At 41.3% G+C, this 20,893-nt stretch overlaps 1 protein-coding gene across 2 annotated transcripts in view; it reads left to right on the top strand.

Annotated features, from left to right (window-relative positions):
- CHST15 (carbohydrate sulfotransferase 15) overlaps positions 1-20,893 on the top strand; it is a 45,010-nt gene that overhangs the window by 20,612 nt on the left and 3,505 nt on the right. For both annotated transcript variants that reach the window (XM_062001548.1, XM_062001549.1), the window contains exons 2-6: positions 5,267-6,341; positions 7,045-7,384; positions 11,348-11,494; positions 15,702-15,858; positions 19,334-19,490. In XM_062001548.1, the coding sequence (XP_061857532.1) occupies positions 5,754-6,341; positions 7,045-7,384; positions 11,348-11,494; positions 15,702-15,858; positions 19,334-19,490 (1,389 nt within the window). In that variant the 5' untranslated portion in view covers positions 5,267-5,753. The remainder of the gene's footprint in view (positions 1-5,266; positions 6,342-7,044; positions 7,385-11,347; positions 11,495-15,701; positions 15,859-19,333; positions 19,491-20,893) is intronic.

The following is a 20,893-nucleotide window of genomic DNA, read 5'->3' as shown; positions in this document are numbered from 1 at the left end:
GCAGCTAAAGGTCTTCTCATAACAAGGAAGCAAAGGAGCAAGAACATGAAGTGCCCTCGTGTTTCCACATGTTAGTAGTTCTAGGTTTTAACTTTTGTTGAAAAGTAATAAGATTCCTTGGGAAAAAGAGCCTGTTTTTCTCAGTTCCAATAAACACAACAATGTGCAAAGTGTTGATGTGAAACCTGGCATGAGTGGCCTTAAGAAAATGGACAGAAAGGAAAAAGGTGTTTTGTGAGACTGCAGAACCTGTCTGTGAGAGCTCCAGCTGAGGGGCATGTTTTGGCTGGGCTTCATCCCATCTAACCTGAGAGTTGGTGGGTTATTTTCTAATTTGTCTTAGCTATCCATATTTTAGGCTGCAAGCTGCCCAACAGGATGATTTTAACTCAAATCTTCAACTGCTTGAGATACCTCTGTCCCTCTGTCCTCCCTCTGGCCATGGCCAGTAATAAATGCTCAGTGGAAGAGTGTAAGAAGTGTGAATAGATTCTGCTGATCCCCATCCTTTTCTGACTTCTGGGAATTGAGGGTAGCAAGCATGGATAGATTTATTTTCCATTAATTGTCTAATGTCTTTCAAATGCATTCATACTTCTGGCCTCAATGAGTTCCACATTTTAATTATATTGTGTGAATGAGGAAACAAAGTGCTGCAGCTCCATTGACATCAAACAGAGAAACACTTATACATCAAGCTGAGAAATGTGTTACTTGAAGTGTGTTTATAATAGGTTAACAGCATGCCACTCTCATGGGGGAGTAGGAAAAGCTGAATATGATTAAAAGTAACAAGGCTCGTGTAAAATTTAGCCTGAAGAGTACTAGGAAAAGTTTGTTTTATCTTTATTCTAAAGAATTTTGAACAAAAGGATAATACATTAAATATTAAGGCTGGTGACCTGAAAAACAGGTCATGCACTTGGATGTCCAGAAGATGTGTGTGCATGTAAAATCTATTCCATCTGTTTCATCTGATTCATGGAGGGGGATTTAAGTTATATGGCTGAGCATATGAAGGTAATTTCTTTTTGTAGCCCTTGTGATTACAGTCTTCCCTTACAATCCTGTAAGAGAATGGGAAGCAATTCTATGAAATGTATCTTTAAGAGAAATAAATCCGATTTTCAAACATATTCTAGATAATGAACACAAATTTGTGCATCATGGACAATCTTACATAGTTTATTTTTGGTGCAATTTCTCTTTTTTCAGTAGTTCATTGTAAGGCTTTAGCAGGCAGCTCTACCTCATCCTGTTTGCTCTTGTGCTACTTGCAAATGTTCCCTACCAGCCTTCTCTCCCAGATCCTGCAGCCTGTGCACTTTCTTATAGCAAGAATTACACAGGGAAAGTCTACCTCAGTTTGAGACAGTGGTGCAGGTTCCCTTGACTTCAGTGGGAGTGTATGAAATCTGAGAGCTATCCATGTTGTTTCCCCCCATTCCACTGTGTATTATCTCTTATAGCCATGTTTCTCCTTAGGAGTTTCCATAGGATCCTCATTTTTATGAGGACGATTGCTTTTGGCCATGGAGCTTGGACAGGTTTGTGTTGATTTCTGCTTTGTGGTTAGAGCTGGTACACATTTATGTACAACAGACAAATACTGTATAGACATGATGATAAATAATTCACCATTCACTTCAACAAGAGGAAATTACATGCTACATTATTCAACAATATACAAAGACACTGCTTGTTGTGTAAAGAGAGAAATATTCTGCCAGTGAACTGACAGCAGTTTTGCAACTGAAATATAAAAGGACATAGGTGGTTCATTACCAGCTCTAATGTCATAACCTTTCTTCTGCCTGGAATTCACATCTTTCTCCTTTCAGTTTTGAAATACAAAAGAAGGTGAAGTGTATCTATGGCTGTGCTTATGACTATTGGAAATGGTGAATGGAAGAAATAAACAAATAAAAAGATATTGTAGATGTCGTATTTTTTGGGGGGGTGAATGAGGAAAACAAGGGCTGCTTATGCTGGGGAAAATGCTTGGCCCCCTTGGGGACATCCTTCATGGCCTGGTAAAAAGCTGCGGAATGAACTTTTACTAGAAACTTGTTGGTAAAGAGAAGGGAGTGGCAGTAGGGAATGATCCCGACTTTTCTGTGTTTATTACAGTTGGGCTTCTTTGTGACACGAACACGACAGTGGAAAGTCATGTAAAAGGGTATGTCTGCAACTGGCAGTTATTAAGAAAACCATTCTATTAGCTGAGTAATGTGTCATATTGCCCTGTGGTAGGTTGTCAAACTGATCCATCTAATTAAGCACCCTGTTGTAGTGGTATATGCATAAGTTGGCAGAGTTATGGTTGCTGGTGGAACTTTAGCTTTTCCCTCATGACTGGGGTGATTAAGATCTCGGTTTTACTGTAGCCTAAGCATATTTCTTCTTCTCTTTTCCCAACAAGGCATTTTCCTCAGCTCTCAAATACAGAGTTACACAGTTTTTCTTTGGGTTTATAATATTTGTAACAGAGTTTCATGAGAAGTGTCTGCACCTAGAAAGTGTTCAATTAATTCCAGTCCATTTTATTAACATACAAATGGACATGAGACAGGAGAGAAGCTTATGTGATTTTTCTAAGATCCTGTGCTCCATATTATTTAATGCATATCTGATGCCTTGCTTTACAGATTTGAGAATTAATGTCAAATACACAAGTCTTGAATTGATTCTGTAAGACTATCTCAGATAAATCTGTTCAGTCAGTATCACTGAGCAAGTTTCAGATCTCTCTTAGAAGAGAACTGGAAAATAAATCAGATTGTTCTTCCCCCTTTTTCTAGCTAGACAGTGCATAGTAACTGATCCCTCTGAAAATAAACAGCAAGGAGCTGGGAAGCAGAGGGCTGGGAGAATATTGAGATACTTGCTGGGTGTGAAAGTGGAGGAGTCCAGGGTGGAAGGATTATGAAAACAAGCGTGTAGCACATGATAAATTTAACTGAAGTGATGCTGTAGGATACCTTCTGGTCGCCAGATCTTTTTGTAGCTACCACCATAACCTCTAGTCTCTTTGTGCATCTTTTTTAAGAGGTGCTTTTTTTTCACTTTCCTTTTCTTGTGTGTTCTTATGAGAGCTCTCCTTTTTTTCCCCCTCCCCTTTAACTATCTTTGCTGCCTTCATTTCCTTTGTGCATAATGTCCAAACCTGCCCTGACAGTACCTTCTGTTCCCCTCTTCTCCTGCCCCCTTTGCTTCCTCTTTGAAAATCTTTACTCAGGTGTCTCATTGTTGCTTGAAGTGTTTACTGGCAAAGTAGAAACTCTATTTCTTACCAGGATCTCTCCTTTTCTTCTTTCTCTCCATCCATTAGGATTGGTGGTGGTGGTGGACAAATGTTGATTTCTTTCGTGATTTAAGTCTTGACTCCTTTCCATGGCTTCTCTTTTGGACATTCACTGGGGAAAGGGGCAGTATTTATGTATATATATGTATATAGAAGCATAAACTTCCTGGGTTTATTATTATGCATATTAATCTGATTTAGTCTCCCCAGTCATTCAGTTTCTATGAGAATCATCACAGGTCCATTTCTTTAGAGAACTTTTAAATAGCAGTTTCTTTGGGAAGTCTTACACTTATTTCTTTCTCTTTGATTTGAAGGCAGTCAGTAATGATCATGCCACAATTTCTGTCTGCCTCATCTGACTTGTAGAATAAACTCATTAAGGAAATTAACTTTCTTTTTGGTAGGAAAATATTCTGCAAATACTTTTGTTCAGTATTTATCTAAATAATTATTCTTAAGTCCTTGAGACATAGCCTGCTTGCAGGAATCCTCTACTATGTGACAGTGTTAAGTGGAAGAAACATCAAGAATGCAAAGAATTTTACAAAACCTCACACAAAAAGCTCAACTACAGGAGTGATGAATAGTGCAGGATCTGAAATGACTGCCCCATTGGATCTAGATGCTGTCATAGCAATGAACCAGGAGTTATTACCTGGAATCATAACAACATTTCTTAGGGATTGAAAATAAGTGTTAAAAGCACTAAAGCCAAAATAGCCAAATTCTGAGACTCACAATTAGTAATGATTATACATCTGGGATTTGGTGTGTTATAATTGTGTATCCAGTGTATTGTTATGAGAAATTGTATTCATTATTGGTATCTTGGGCATTACAACAAGGTACACTACAGAACTGTTCAAGTCTATGATGTTTCTCAGGAACCAAGGGATAAAGTCAAACACAAAGATTTCTGCTGAAGACACGGGTGTGCAGAAGGATGAGTTAAGTTAGGAGTTTTTGAGTGGAAAAAAGAGGACTATAGGAAAGGGAATAAAGAAAGAAGTTTGCAAACAACACAGAGAAAAAGCAGATAGAGCCTTAAAAGAAAGATGGTTTTTTGTGCAGAGGAGCAGCTACTGTGATGTTCCAGGGCAGGGAGTCACTGGCAAAAAGTAACGAGCAAAAAAATTGTCCATTGTTACTGAGTTGTGTGTAAACTAGGAGAACCTCACCTGTATGAGGATTATGATGGTGCTGATTTTTTGGTGTTGCTCTGGTTGTACACTAGTTTTTTTGTGAATTGTCAATCAGGCTGCCCAGAGGCGTTGTGGAGGCTCCTTCCTTGGAGGTCTTCAAGACCTGCCTGGACATGTTCCTATGTGACCTGATCTAGGTGACCCTGCTTCTGCAGGGGGGTTGGACTGGATGATCTCTAAAGGTCCCTTCTAACCCTTACCATTCTGTGATTCTATGATCTATTAATATTTTGATTAAGATGACTTGGAAAAGGTATTTTCATTCACATAGTAAAAACGAACACAGATGAACACAGATGAACTGCATCTGAAAAACAAATTGACATTTCATCATCATGAGAATGGTTATTTAAGGTCTTCATGTACAAGCAGAGTGTAAATATTTAAACCTGTGTTATTGGACACTGTCCAAAAGTACTTCCACATTTAAAGAGCAGATTAGGATTTGTTAGGTAGGGTAGTGAGTGGCTGAGAGAAGTCGTGTAGTGTTACCTGTGGTAGCATCTGTTTGTTGTGAGCAGATGAGAGCTTGAAAAGAAAGGACAGCTAGCTAGGAACTTGAGGACAAACATGTCCTGAGTTTAATATTGCTGAGTGCTGAAATTAATATTCTTAGCAAATAAAAGACATCTTTCAAGTAGAATTGTGAATTGGTAGTTTGTACTTTGCTCTGGCTTTGAGTGAAGCTGAATGTAGGTATTATGGTTGCTGTTCTGTGTGTATTTATACATGTATATATTTGGTTTTGTTTCTTTAGGTGGTACAATGCAAATCTTTGAAACCATCTTTGGGAAGATGAAGCTTCCAGTAGGAGCAATCTGTTTTGGAACCCATTTGTTTTAAGAATACCTGGCAATTTCTACCCATATTTCCCTGTTCCAGCATCAATCAGAGGACAATGAGTTATTTTTGCTTTTTGCAGATTTTCACACCACGCAACAATTTTTCTTCCTCCTCGTTTTGTTCAATGGGAAAAACTTGAGCCAGTTGTGTAGCTGATTCTTACTTCAACACATTCCTCTTGCTGAGCCAAATTCTTGGAAATCACATCTAATTTTATGTGTTGGTTGTTGCTTTGGGGTTTGGGTTTTTTTTATGTGACATATGTCAGTTTTTTAGTGTTTTTACCTGTTCTGGTTTGAACCTGTCCTTTTGCATTGCTGAGTAGTCATAGAATCACTCCAGGAATTAAATCATTTCAGAGCTACAGAAGATGACTCATAATACGTATCAGAAACATTTTTATGGCTGCTCTTGGCTCATCAATACAGGAGTTTAACAGTAGTAGTATGAGATATTGCATTAATTGTTGCATACATTTGTTACCAAATGATTTGCACAGACAGTGTTTCAGATGCCGTGGACCTAATCATAATATCCAGAAGTGTCCTGCTTGCAAAGAAGAAAATAAGATCCCTTTGTACACTGACAGCAAGCAGATGAAGTTGCTTGCAGTTTTGGAAGTAAGGACTGATCACAGGGAAAGCTGGAATGGATTTTTCTGCTTGAGGAAAGGGAAGCTATGCAGCTTAATATTTGGGCTGATTATAATGACTCTGGTGATGGCATCCTACATACTGACTGGAGCCAAACATGGCCTGTTGTTAATACCATCTCCCTTCCATTATGGAGCTTTTGCTAGCAATCCAAGCTTAATGGACAACGAAAGCCTTAGTGACATGAAAGACCATTACCAGCCTTCTAAAATGAATATTTCATATGTAAAGGATTATCCAAGCATTAAATTAATTATTGACACTATTACTTCAAAGATAGAGTTTATGACGAGACAGCGCCCGGATTTAGAAGAACTGAGGAAACAAGAGCCACATGTAAGTATGAATTGAACTGTGTCTTCAGCTGCTCTGTACTTGCTTATTTCAAGACTTTTGGGTCAATCTTTTACTGGGATTAAAAAACTCCAAACATGCAACTGTTCATATGTTCATGTAGTGATTTATACCACCTAGAGCCTCCTGATTAACATCACCTGAAAAGCTGATATTGTGGATCACATCCTAGATCATGGGCAAAATAGATGGGCTGTATTAATGGTCTTGACACCTGAAACAAAAAAAAATCATCAGTCTTCTGACAGCTGTACATTCTCATTGAATTCTTACCTTGTCTCATGCAAAATCAGTCAGATTGAGACTTGCCACTCACCTTAAATGATGAAAAAGAGCCTTTCTAATAACTGATTTCAGGGAGGAACACTGGTAAATTCCTTCACTGCAAACGTGGTGTTTCAGAGTTAAAAATTGGAAGTTAGTTTGATTTGAGTGTTGTGGTTTTGCCTTTAAAAAATCAATTGCTGGGGTTGCAGGGGAGTTGAGTGATTATTGATGCCCTGATTGATATATTGAGTCAAAAGGTTTCTAAATGTCCTCCTCACCCAGTTCAGTTGTTTGTATGGGTTTTGGCATCAGTAGAAATGTTAGATCAAGTGTGCAGTTAGAAAAACAAGGGTTAAAAATGTCTATAACTGTCTATTTTTTGCTGTCTTGACTGAAATTGTTGTTCTTTATGTTGCAGATGTTTTCAGTAATTCCTAATAAATTCCTTCCAAATAGCAAGAATCCTTGTTGGTATGAAGAGTACAGAGGAAACACAACCACAGATCCTTATGCAACAAACTCCTATGCACTGTATTCAAAGCGCTTTCGAACCATCTTCGATTACCTCAGGAAGGTATTTTGGAACCACTTGTACCATTACAAGGACAAACACTATCGCCTGCGCTGCCTCCCCCGCTTCTACATCATCGGCCAGCCCAAGTGTGGCACCACGGACCTGTACGACCGCCTCAGGCTGCACCCCGATGTTCGCTTCTCAGCAATCAAAGAGCCACACTGGTGGACAAGGAAACGGTTTGGTGAGTAAAGGTGTCCTCTGGTATCCAGGCGAGCTGTCTCCATTACACCTTGACATTCCTTGTGTGTGGAGTTGATGGGTTTGCTCTGTATGACCTTCCCTTGAAACCACTGCAGGTGATAGCTTTGAAAAAGCCAGGTGATGGATGCTCAGTAGGTTCAAACTTGCTTTTGTTTAATGATGTTTTGGGGTAACATTTTTTTGAGATGATGTATATTTCACTTGGTTTATTTGCAGTGGTTTGGAAACTGTGGGAAAAAACCTAAAAACCCACAAGATAAACCCAATGCCGTGACTTTGTAAAAGCAGGAGGAGGAACTGTTAGGTTTTGATGAGAGACTTAAGGAATAGCAGTGATAGTTTTCTGTTGCAAAATGCTGTAAAGCCTTTCTTAAGTGAATAAAAGACGGGTCAGCCTTTGAAATATGGGTGGCTTCAGTCCTTATGGTTCAATAAATTCAGCTGTGCATTGTGGTGGGAGCTTGATTGGAGTTGCAACACCGGTCCAGCACTGAACAGTAGAGATGTTCTGCATGAGAAAACTCTCTCACACCAAGGAATCTACACATACCTTTGATGCTCTTTTCCTGGGTGACATGGATGTTTCATGAAGTGACCCATCTCTGAGGGCAGATAGAATAGTTGAGGTTATAGCCTGCTAGAGCAAAACACCTCCCTTCACTTACGATTGCACCTGCCAAAGCGTAGTGGGGCTGAGCGCATCAGTTTATCCATCTGAAATGTTTATGTCCTCCTTGGTCTCCCTTCCCTGGGTGCCAAGGAAGGTCATTCTTGTGGTTAGAGAGTAAATGAGGTGTAGAAGACCCATTTGCAATTCTGCCCTTGGCTCAGTACTTCCCTCTAAATGAGTGTGCATATACTACTTGCTGTATTCCTCTCTGGATTTTCCCACTCTTGGGTCTGACTGTTAAGTGCTGGTATACCCTGACTTTATGTGACTTTGATATCAAAGATCACAGGCTTTTCAGTGATATTACTATTTCCAAGAGGAATATACTGGTTATTTTGTAGTGACAGCTTTGCTTCAGTTTCTCACTTGCTGTTGCTTTACTGCAGACACTGCCTTTGGAACGAGGGATAACTTAGCACTGTGGGGTAGGTCATGTAGTGAGGACTTTGCATCACTACTTTCCTTTGGTGCTTTTCTAAGCTCCCTTGAAATGAGAAATTATCTCCTCTGATGAACTGCTGTGGCTAAAGGCAAGGAAGGACACATTCTGAGCGACCAGGATACCTGCAGTGCTGCTTCTGTTCTTTATTTTGTGGTGATGCCTTCAATTCTTTATTTCTCCTGCATACACTGTTGCCGTTTCCATCCCCCTTCGCCATGCCTTGGAGCCAGAAGGACCTCTGAGCTCCTGCAGACAGGGCTTTGTTCCTTGCTGCTTGGTGAGGAGGAGGGCTCAGCCACAGAGCCAGGCTTTCATGATTTTACTACCTTCTGAGAAATTGTATTTTCTTCCTTTGCAAGTGCCATAATAAAGTGGCTAAAACAAACATTTTAGACATTTTTCTAAATGTTTCTTATGAACCAAGAGTTAAAGCAATGTGATGACAGCACAGTTGTGCTTTTGAGCTAATTTGATCCAGCATAGGAGACACTGCAGGTATTGGTCTGAATTGACAAGTCAAAGAGAAACAAGAGAAGCATCATGATGCCCTGTGAAGCCCCATGAAAAGGCACTTGTTCATCACAGTCAGCAGCTGACCAAAGACAAATGATAAGAATTTCCTCCTGATCTGAAGGTGAAAAGTCAGATCACTGAAGAAAGGGAATTTAAGACTTGGATGCCTTCCAGTGTAAATGCTGGGCTGCTCCTCTCTGGGTGTGCAGATCATAGAGTCATAGAATGGTAGGGGTTGGAAGGGACCTTTAGAGATCATCTAGTTCAGCCCCCCTGCAGAAGCAGATTCACCTAGATCAGGTTGCATAGGAACATGTCCAGGTGGGTCTTGAGTATGCAGGGGCTGTCAGCAAAACTGTCTCTGGAAGATTGTGTGTGTCTTCCATGAGAGTGCTGGCAGAAGAGGCTGAACTGAGCTGATAGGTTAAACTTTGTATTAAATAGCTCTCTGCATCAATATTAGCCTCAACAGAAATTTTTGGAATGAATGTTGAAGGAGGAGGTGCATCCAACCTCATTAAAGCAAGGTTGGCCTCACTGAACCTCAGAACTGGACCTACCAAACAGGCAGAAGAATGTAAGAAATCAGGCTGAAGCGCATATAACTTGAGAACAAGGATGAATTCCTATCTCCCTGCTGGCATTCACAAACCCCACTTGCACAGCCTTGTGGTCAGCCACTGGGGACCAAGCGCAGATCCTTGAAAAGAGCATTCTTTGCACAATTAAATTTCTGGAGATTACTTGGTCAAACTGAACAATGAGGAAATGCTGCAGAGCTCGTGCTCTCAGGGGAGGGAGATCTGTGGAGACGACCTTCCCGTCATCTCAGGCTGGCTGCTGTTGAGGATGAAAGATGATGTTTGCTCCTGATGGCTCAGTCCTTTCATTTTACCTCCACAGTATATTAGCAACCGGTTACTATTTAAAATATAAAATAAACCAGAAGAATATATGTGAATATGACAGAGAGACCAACAAGTGAAACTGAGACAGCCGCCTTCATAAACCAGCTAAGTGGATACGACTCCTATGCTCCTGGCTATTAACTTGGTTTGGTTTGTAACACTTATCTGGACAAGAAATTCTCTTTGTTCTGTGGCATTCTCTGACTCAGTGGATTTTTATGAGATTGACTAATTTCAGCTGAATCTAAACAGCTCTCCTGGGGAGGCCCCATTTCGTAAACCACTGCTTTCCCCTTCTGCTGGGGTGGTTGATGCTCTACAGGACTTTGTCCCAGCTTGACTGTCTCTCTTTCCTGGCTCAGCTGTAATTTCTGTTCCCATGAGTGGCGTGGCAGCAAACCAAGGCAGTCTGTCACATGATGTTTGCACTCTTTTTTATCCCCCTCAAAACAAGTCAAAATACCACTGCTGAGCTTTCTTCTACTCTTGCTAAATCACATTTTCCTAAAGGGGAAAATCAAAAGGAATGGACAAAATAACTCCCTTGCTGAACTTTCCTCTCACATAATTGATAACTATTGGCCTTGAAGGAAAAAGAAAGGTAGAGAAGAGAGATCCTGCTCTATACTCTTAGCTTTATCTTTCCAATACTGTCCTTGACCATTGCTCAATTAACAAAACTGTCATGTAGTATGATAAAAAGCAAGAATGCAAAGTCAGACGTGGGGAGCCTGGGCAGAAAGTGTAGAACTGAGACTGGATTTGAAAAGAAAGGTGGAAAAAGGGGTATAAAAGCATAGATGTGACTACTCAAGATGCTGAGGAATAGAGAGAAGGTTATGCTGAACACCCTGGAGTGGGGGGAAGGAGAGGAGAAAAACGAGACAGTGTGGTGGAGCTTTGTTTTCATACTTTTGAAAGACAAAACCATGAATGATTCCCCAGCTTTCTGATTTTGAAAAGTGTGTGTTGATTTGCATATTTGGCACTAGAACCTGTTCTCATTCTGAATGCAGTAAATCTAGTGGGAGTCCAATATTACTTTGACTTATATTGGTGCAAATGAAGGCAGAATCTGGTCTTTTAGATTCATTCCGAAAGCTAAATGTAGAAGCAAATAAACGCAAGCTATTCATGCAGGAGCTATAAAACAGCACACTTAAGGTTTTTCCTATCTCTGTGAATTTATGACTTCATTGTATAGTATCTTGCATCTCAGCTACTTCATTATTGGCACTTTTATCTGAGTGTTCCACTTCTTAAGGTCTGATTTTGTGCTGACGTTAGCTGGCTGGGGGCCAGCCGTGGCAGTGAAGCTGTCTTGGCTGTACACCAGCAGCCAGTTTTACCCTGCTGTATTTTGGTTGTTGTTGTTGTTTAAATAAACTTCTCTCTTTTAACCATTCTTAGGAATCATTCGTCTGAGGGATGGATTTCACGATCGCTACCCAGTGGAAGATTACCTCGATCTGTTTGACTTAGCGGCACACCAGATTCAGGGTGTGCTGCAGAGCGAAGCGGCGAAGGAGCGGGGCAAGATGAACAACATCATCATTGGTAGGGCAAATACAGCCTCTGGAATGTGTCTCTGTAGCTCTGGTAGCACTCGTAGCTGAGGCGTGAGAAGGGCATTTTCCCACATGTGTGAGTGGTTCGCAGCACAGAGCCCCTGATGTTGGTTTTCTCTGCTGTCTGTGGCTAGCACTCCTTTTCCTGGAGGGGGTTACTTGTTTTGGTAGAAAGTTGTGATTATCTTTAGAAAATGCCCAAGCAAGGAGTCTCAGTGTCTGATGAACATCAGCATCTAAAAAAACCCCAAAAAGAATAAGAAAGGCCAATGGCATCCTGGGAGGCATCAAGAAGAGTGTGGGCAGCAGGTGGAGGAAGGTTCTCCTCCCATCTACTCTGCCCTGGTGAGACCTTATCTGGAGCCCTGTGTCCAGTTCTGGGCTCCCTGGTTCAAGAGAGACAGGGAACTGCTGGAGAGAGACCAGTGCAGGGCTACCAAGATGATCAGGGGACTGGAGCATCTCTCATGAAAAAAAAGTGTGAGGCTTGGAGCTGTTCAGCCTGGAGAAGACTGAGGGAGACCTCCTCAACACTTCTAAGTATCTAAAGGGTGGATGTCAGGAGGATGGGGCAACACTTTTTTCTGCAGTGCCCAGTGACAGGATAAGAAGTAATGGATGTAAATTGGAACATAAAAACTTCCACTTAAGCACAAGGAGAAACTTGTTTGGTGCTGAGGTGAGGGAGCCCTGGCCCAGGCTGCCCAGGGAGGGTATGGAGGCTCCTTCTTGGGAGGTTTCCAAACCCTCCTGGACATCTTCCTATGCCCCTGATTGAGGGGAACCTGCTTTAGCAGGGAATTGGGCTGAATGAGCTCTGCAGGGCCCTTCCAACCCCCAGCATGCTGGGATGCTGTGATTCCGTGACTCCTTCAAGAGTTGTTTTCATTTTGTTTTCATTTCAAGGAGTTTGCCTGTAGTCAATCCACAAACTTCTCCACGATGGCATCAGTTTGCTGTGCCTATGAGAAACACCAGCAGAAATGTCTAAATTCTGCTTCCCTGTCTGCTAAAACCAGAAAACAGAGGAGAAGGGAGTTTCACCAGCCCTACCGTGTCACCTCAGAATTTCCCAGGGAAATCAGACACATTCCATGAAAATACTGGTTGTGCAAGACACAGTTCCTTGTTAATAAGAGACTTTTCGAGTAGGCTTGAAATCATTATTCTACAGAAAATACAGACAAGGTTTTTGCTGCTTGCCTTCAGAATATTTTTTTATGTTGACAGTGTCTTACATTCTTTAAACTAGACTTGGCTGTGGTCACCTTTCTTGAATACTTCCTCAGCCTCTATTTAGCTCTAGCTTTTCATAGAATCGTTACAGTTGGAAAAGACCTTTAAGATCATCAAGTCCATAAATATTCAACACTGAGAAAAAATTGCAAGATGGGGCCTTAAGAAATGTTGCCATCAGGACATCTGCAGATTTCCTTCCTACTTACCATAATATCTGCTGTCCTTTCATGGGTGAAGTGCTTATACTAATTAAATTCACTAATCTAATTGGCAGCCTACATCTTTGATTACTTACCTCCTGTTATAGCTTTTTTTCTAGGCTACATTTTGTGTTTCTTTTTCCTGCAGTCTCATTTCTTGTTTCATTAAGGTTCTGGTTGCTTTTCTTATTAAGTTTACAGGAAAAGTCCTGAATGATTATACTCATTAAGCCAATCATTTATGACCTTGGTAAAGAGCAAAACAAAGCTAGTCTGAAATGAATCTCTGTGAATCTCAAGTTGGCTTAGAATGCTGCATTTTCTTGTTTCAGATGACTAGAAAGGTCAAATTATACCTGCAAATGTTTCGGTATTTCATCATGTTACGTTGTTTTGTTAAGTTAGGCTTCTTTGGATGTTATACTTACTGGATAATAATTGCATTTCCCCCCTCAAAAAAACCCAACATCTGCTTAGAGATGAAGCAAAGACAGTGCTGGTCTAGCCTGAGGTCTCTGGAGCAGGAATTGTTTATTTGTGATTGTTAACATGATAAATCCAAAGGAATGTCTTGTGAAAACACGGGATGATGTTAATCCATTAATGGCTGAATGGAGAGGTCATACATCCATCCTTTAGGCAGTGTAGTGGTTCATAAGCTCTTTAGATCCATAAGAAAAAAAAAATGTATTTTTGGTTGCACTTCACTAAGTGATTTGGCTTAATTACTGTAGCAGTGGTTAATTTACCTCGTGTTTCATATGGCTTGTTCTCTTCGCAGGTATTAAGTCTGTGTCATTAAACAGAAAGGGACAGTCCATTTGCCAACAGTGCTTTTGGCTGCTTCAGGAAATTAAAATTCCAAGAGTCATCAGACCACAATGTTTTTGTAAATTTTCATTTCCCCCCTACCTCTTGTTAGTCATTTTAGGAAGATTTGCCTTCTTAAACCCAAGCTATCCTGGACTGACTGCATTAGAGCAGCACCTTGAGGAAATGCTTTCATGCTGTTAATGCTTTAGCATGGCTTGGTTTTGTGCTTGTGGTCTTCCCATGCTTGTGTGCTGCTGCAGATTTTTGCTGTGACAGCTGATCCAGCTGTGGAACAATTTCTGTGGAGTGGTCAGATCTGTGATGTTGGGAGAAGCTGCCCATTTCTGTGTAAATGCCTTGATTCCCTTTAGTTCAGATAGCACATGTGTAAGCAGATGTTCTTGGGTTTGGTCGCTATACATGGAGTAAGTCCAACAGAGCATCAAATATGATTGCAAATCTACAGAGCCAAGTGTGAAGGGAGATCAGAAATCTATTCTAGAGAGGAATAGATGGCTTTATGAGGTCATAGACTTTCATCTTTACCATGAGTTAGGCAAACAATTTGGAGGGGGCAGTTTAAGCCTAGCCATTGCTGTCACAGAGATGTAGCAGTGACTTTCCAAGGTCACTCTCAGCCCTGGAGTGCACTATTCTGTATATCCATGTATGCAAGTGCTTGTACCCATTTGCATGACACCATCATCTGATAGTGCAGAAATAGCTGCATGGTGCTTTTGTGGCCCAGCTATCTCAGCTCCTGTCCTATATTTAGTCTTTTGTGTTCCTGCATCACCCAGCGTGGGAGCTGGGCTAATTGAGTTTTAATTGGCAAGTCAAAGCCCACTGATGATTAGGCAGTGCTTTGGCTAATTAATTTAGAATGGAAAAGCAAAGCTGTTGTGGACTCCCAGCTTTAGCCAGTGGACCTGATCTCCCCCTTCTCAAAAGATGTAAAAGGAACATGACAGAAGGCTAATGTGTTTTCTAACAACTCCCAGACTTTGTTAATGAATTACATTCTGTTAAGCCGAAGTTTGGAGCCAGTACCTCTTTTATCATGTGTTTTGTCCATCTTTTAAAACCTTTATTGGACTTTCCCATGAGAGAAGGTCTATAAGCCTACAGCATTATTATTTCTTCATCTCATTCCTTTTGATTTGAAAAACCTCATTAACAAGAATTAGCTCTCATTAGACTGTCAAAGAGTGGAAGTTCCCAAAAAGCTCTGTGTATGTTTTATTCAGTGGTAGTGTGCCACATAAATGGCAGTATCATTTAAAAAGACAGGGAAGATTACACAATTCAAAACATCATATCAGATCACTAATTTAGCAGCTGAAGCATCATCTACCTTGTTCTGGCAGGGACTTATTGTGTTTCTCCCTGTAGCATGACACACAGATTAGGCTTCTTTAGGAACTAAGTATGTCAGAGCCTGGCATTTAACCACATGTGCTGTTTGTTTTATGGACCTTTTGTCTAATAGTTAATAGTTGTCTTTGGCATAATCTCCATGAATAGTTGTAGTTATGTAAAAAAGCTCTGGCCATGGGTAATTCTCAGAAAGGGACATTTCAATCTGCAGTGAAAAAATTCAGCTGGTTAGTACACAGACACACCAACTATCCTGTTTGTGTTGTAAGCCCAGACCAATTGTATTTGCTCGTGTTAACCACAAGTAGGAAGCAGTGTGGTCAGTGGACAGTAATTTTTCAGGTGGAATGATATAAAACCTTCCTTAGCCATCACTACATTCACAAAGGTGCAAGGCAGTGTGACTGCTCTGGCTCTGGGGAGCATCAGCCAGATCGATTGGCAAGAGCCAAACTATGCTGAAATTAATAGGGTCAGTTTTAATCAGTCTACACCAGTTCACAATTCAGCTGATTTCCCCTCCAATCCAAAGAATGAGTTACTAGTGGACATGCTTTGAATTTCCAGGGGAGGCCAGTGCCTCGACCATGTGGGACAACAACGCTTGGATTTTCTTTTATGACAACAGTACTGAAGGAGAACCTCCCTTCTTAATCCAGGATTTCATCCATGCCTTCCAACCAAATGCCAAACTTATCATCATGCTGAGAGACCCTGTTGAAAGGTGAGCAAAGAACACGTTGCTAAAGTCCACAAGATGATTTTCTTACTGTAATAATTTCCTTTGCCCTCGCTCTCTTGAATGCAAACAAATCTTCACATGGTATTTCTCAGAGTTGTTTGGTTTATGGTGAGAGCTGCCAAGGGGTTTTACTCTGTGTGTTTTGGCATCTGTAATTGTGATAGTGTTTTAAAGAGGAGCATGTGGGTGTAAGTGCCATAGTGAGTGCCACGTGTGGACACCTGAACTCCTCTGAAAAAAAATAGTTTATGCTTTGCCAAAAGCAATAAAACTTCATTAGCTGAGCTAGTACACCCTGCTACTCAGCAGGGCTCACTCGACTGAGTTTGGCACAGTTCTCAGCATAGCTGGTCCTCTGAAATGCTTCAATTCATGTTAAATAGTAAGATTTATGTCTTCAAGGGATGTACTGTTCAAACTGATTAAAAGATTGAAAGTAGCTCCAGAGTCAGCAAATGGCATAAACCTTTTTAATCTTAGAAATGCTTGGTGAAGCACTGGCATAGAGCTTCACTAGGCAATTTTAGCTTGCACACCCTTGGCCTCTGCTTTTACAAAGGTGTGGGCTGTTGTTGGATGGTTCTCTGTTGTGCTCACCAGGAATGAATGCCTTTGTTTCCACTTGCACTTTGCTTTTTCTCTCTAATATTCCTCCAGATTTCTAGGGTATTTCTTTCCACTGTGTCCTCTGAAGGAGCACCTCTGAGGGTGATGGGGAGAGAGGAGAGGATGGAGGCAGAGTTTAAAAGGATCAAGCCAAGGGGATGTGAATTCCTTCTCTCTGTAGCTCTATGTGGATATTCAGAGTACTCAGGGCTAGGTCAGTGCTCCAGGGCAAAGCCTCAGAAACAGCCAGGAATGAGATTAAGAAGTCAGCTTCCTCTCCCTTACTGTTTTTATGATAAATTAGCTGCTTTTTATTTCCGAGTCCCTCTGTCCTTGTTGCCAATAGCTCATCTGAGCTACAGGAGCAAAAGCAGCTGGGCTGGAAAAGGCAGGTCCACTGGCTCGCAGTTGCCAGGAGGACATGTGTGCTGCACAGGGTCTGGGATATAGGGTCTGATCAAACCTGCAAAGGGTCTGGTCTTTCCCTCACCAGGGGATGTTTGAAGGACATCAAGGTTTGTGATGGTGGATGCCATGGTGCCATTCTTCCATCTTAGCGGATGGTGACTGTAGGTAACGGCTTCAGATAGCCAGAGTAACTGAAAACCCAATCAGCAAAGGTTTTATTTCCAGGCAGATGTCCCCAGAATTAAAACCAGAAAGAAATATAGTAAAATCTCAACTGCCCTGCAGAGAAAGAACTCATCTGCAAGAATGTAGTTTTCCCTAAGATGTCAGCAAGTCTTTAGAGTGATGCATTTATTTTAATGGACAATTAAAATACTAAGCAATCCTATCAAACCTTTTAAATGAAATTGCAGCCAGGTCCATGCTATATGTGATGCCTGATGTCTGGTTTCCTCCAGCAAGAAGCTTTTCATCTCCTCTGCCAGGAGCCAGTCCTGCCTTTCCTAGGACAAGCCAGGCAAGCCTTGAGTGTTGTTGATGTAAACACTCTTCTTCTGTGTGCCTAATTTAGTTGAAGTTGGCCGGCTTTGCCCCATAGCTTCTCTCAACTTGTCCTCATACCCTGCACAGATGGGAATGGCTCTCTGGTGGGTGCAGTACGAGGGACCCAAGGTCTGCTATGGCAGAGGGACAGGACATATGTGGTGCTGTGATTGTGCCCCGATGGGCATCACTCAAACAACTTAAAAGTCCCTCAAAGTCATTGTCTTTCTTCCTTTGTGACTCCTATAGATAGCACTGTGTGCCTCTGCCCAACCTTCTCTAGTTTGCCATGATTTTTCATTTTAAAAGTGTATAAAAGTGGAGTTAAAAGCATCCTGCAACAAATGTATCCCTTTTCTTCCTTTTTTAAATGAACAGAGAGTCTTCATTTGTTTCATATGGGAATTAAAAACCTGTTCTTGCAAAACAATCATAAATAATGAGTGCAGAGGGGCTATTCCTGTGCTTAAGTGCTTTGCTGGATTAGGGCCTAAACTTTCTAAATTAAATGATGAATTTTTAAGTACCTGTGGAAGCCTGGGGAAGATAATAAATAAATAAAGTGCAATACCAAAGGTTACTGCAGCAATAAAATGAAACCTAAATAATCTGATTTTTGTTAGATCATTTTTCAGACACCTGAGGGTTTATTTCTTTTGAAAGGGGATGAAATCTAAGGTCTCTGGAATTCTCTTTAGGGATGTGTGCAGTGGAAACAGAGTATTTGTGCTGCAAACACACTCAGGGAAGTGACTCCTCTTCAAGTCTTACAAAATTAGCTCCAAAATCCTGGGGTATTATTGGGATTCTGGCCATAGTTTCTAAACCTGAACATGGAAGAAAGTTAAAAGATGTTCAGGAGATGTAATATTTATGCAATGTCAGAGCATTTCCTTCGTCTCTTTGAACCGTGTTTGTCTTGGAAAAGTTTGATCAAGATTTCAGAGATTGATGCTAAAGGAGATATTTTCCTTTCCTGCAGGTTTTGGGTTGTTTCACCACAACCACTCCAAAGGGATTTGGATTTAGACAATCTTCTTAAAGTGATATTAAGCAACAGTGAAACTTGTGCTAAAAACACCGTAACGAGGGAGTGCTCTTCTGCTGTAACTCAGACACTAATTCCTGTTGTTGGTGGCTTTTGCTCACAGCAGCAGCTGATGCAAGGGCTCGACTTGCCTTGCAAGCTGCAAACATGTGTGGACTCATGTCCTACCGTCCTGAAAGCAGAGGTGGGACTGCTTGGGGAATGCAGCACTACAGAGTGTAGCGTGAATGGGAACTATTCACCCAGCTGTAGTATTTCAGCTTAAATAAAAGAGGTGGAATACTGTAAATTGAAAGTTTTTGATGCAAAGGCAATGCAGGATTGGAGGTAGAGCTTTCTGCAAAAACAGTAGGAAGTCTGGACTCTTTCTTACTCTTGATGGCAGACAGCTTGGTAATCACATAAAAATCTCTTTTTCTAACCCATCCCATTCCTCTGTTTGTTTTGAAATCAGCCTTTAAACGTTGAAGATGAGGACTGGTTCTACTTGTGCCAGTGTGGAGCACCAAATGTCAGCTAAGACCAGATCCTACTGCTCATAGATTTCATTTTAAAGTATATATATTTGCAACATCTGCCTTCAGGAGGCTCACACAATTACCAAGATGAGGTTCTCAAGGGCTTCCGACCTTGAAAGCAGAGACGGTGTTTAGCAACTCCCTGGAGTGGACGTTACCCTGAACCAAAACTCATCAAAATGAACAAGAACATGTGTCACTGGCTGAACTGGCTGTTGGTGGGGCAACGTTGCACACATGTCCCCATTTCCCTCCATTCATAGAACTGTTTGCCATTGCACATAAATGCCCTTTCATTTCCTCTCTTGTTTACTCCCACGTATCTCGTTTGCAGGTTGTACTCCGATTACCTGTACTTTGCAAGTGCTAATAAATCCGTGGAAGATTTTCATGAAAAAGTGGCAGAATCACTGCAGCTGTTTGAAAATTGCATGCTGGATTACTCCCTGAGAGCCTGTGTCTACAACAACACCCTGAACAATGCCATGCCCGTACGTATTTCCACCGACACTTGCCTCTGTTTAAGGGGTTTGTCGTGTCAAGGTGATTAAAATACTGAAACTCTGTGCCAATTAGCATCAAGAAAGAAAACTTACTCCCTGTTCATTTGTAAACAGATGACATAAATATATACATGAGCATGTGAAAGCTGATGTACTGGCTCAGCTGTCTCCTCAGTCTGTTGCTTGATGAATGCCAACGATAATAATAAAGTCTTTCTATTGTGCAAGAGTATGGGGAGCACATTTAGTGAAGATTACAGTTTAATTTGTAAGCTTTTTGCAGTTCTGTCCAAAAAGTAGATCTGGCAAGGATCTTTGTGGTACAAAATTCCCTCAAAATCTGAATAAATTATGTATTCTTTCTCAAGAAAAGGCTACCAATAACCAGAGAAAACCTTTATTTCTTCTTAAAAGTGATGTACATCAGAAAAGGATGAAAGGAAAAGACTGCTGGCAGGGAATGGATAAGTGTCACAGGCTCAGTAGTCCAAAATTCACATTCTTAGTGTGGAACTGACTTCAAATTTTGCTTGAGGAGAGAGAACAGTCTGGAAGAGATTGGCTTGAAGGATCACGTCTGGCCAGTTTGCCATCCAGTCCTCTGTTATTTGCTCAAGCTGTAAAGGTCTCCAAGGGAATGATTCCCCTCTTTGTCTTTGAGGTGAAGTTATTGCCTCCTAGACTCAATAGAACAACCGTAAAAGAGTGTCTTGCAGAGACCTGAGCCTCAGCAGTAGGGCAAACAGACTGTTCCTCTTACCTTGGCAGGTAGACTGGAGCTGCTCGTCTTTGATGGTAGCCTCCAGGACCTCCACAGACACAAGCTGCTTCTGGGCAGTATCACAGTACTTTCCAGCCATCTGCTTGCACAAATGGATTTATTTCGGTGTGGGGAGAGACAAGCAGAGAGAGAGAGAACCAAAAGGAAAGATTTTCCTCTTATCTTCATCCTCAGGGCACAGAACCAATCTTCATTTGTTGTCTTAGGCTGCCCTCTGAAGAAGAAACTTTTGGAAATGAACAGAGGATGCCTCATTCCAGGGAGCTACAAGCAGGTGTTCATAATAACACACAAGTGCTAACTGTGCTCCTCAATGGGCTTTTTTAGCTGCTGCTTCAGCCAAGTTGCTAAAGTCTGTTCCTGTGCATGGTTTGCTATATACTGAAAAAGTAGGGATTGTTTTCCCTGTGATGAGCTCATTAGATTGCTGATTGTGTGACTATACCAGAAGAATTTTGGCTTGCCATTTGTTAATATAGTCATGCCAATGCTGATAGATGCTAACCTGTAAAGAAGGGAGTGTTTATTGGCTTAGAATCAGTGGAGGACCCACTTCAGCAGTGGAGTTGGACTAGATGATCTGCAGAAGTCCTTTCCAACCCCTACCATT

Source organism: Colius striatus, chromosome 8 (genome assembly GCF_028858725.1).
Source record: "Colius striatus isolate bColStr4 chromosome 8, bColStr4.1.hap1, whole genome shotgun sequence".
In the NCBI taxonomy this organism is placed as follows: domain Eukaryota; kingdom Metazoa; phylum Chordata; class Aves; order Coliiformes; family Coliidae; genus Colius; species Colius striatus.
This window is presented reverse-complemented; position numbering and strand designations above follow the sequence as displayed.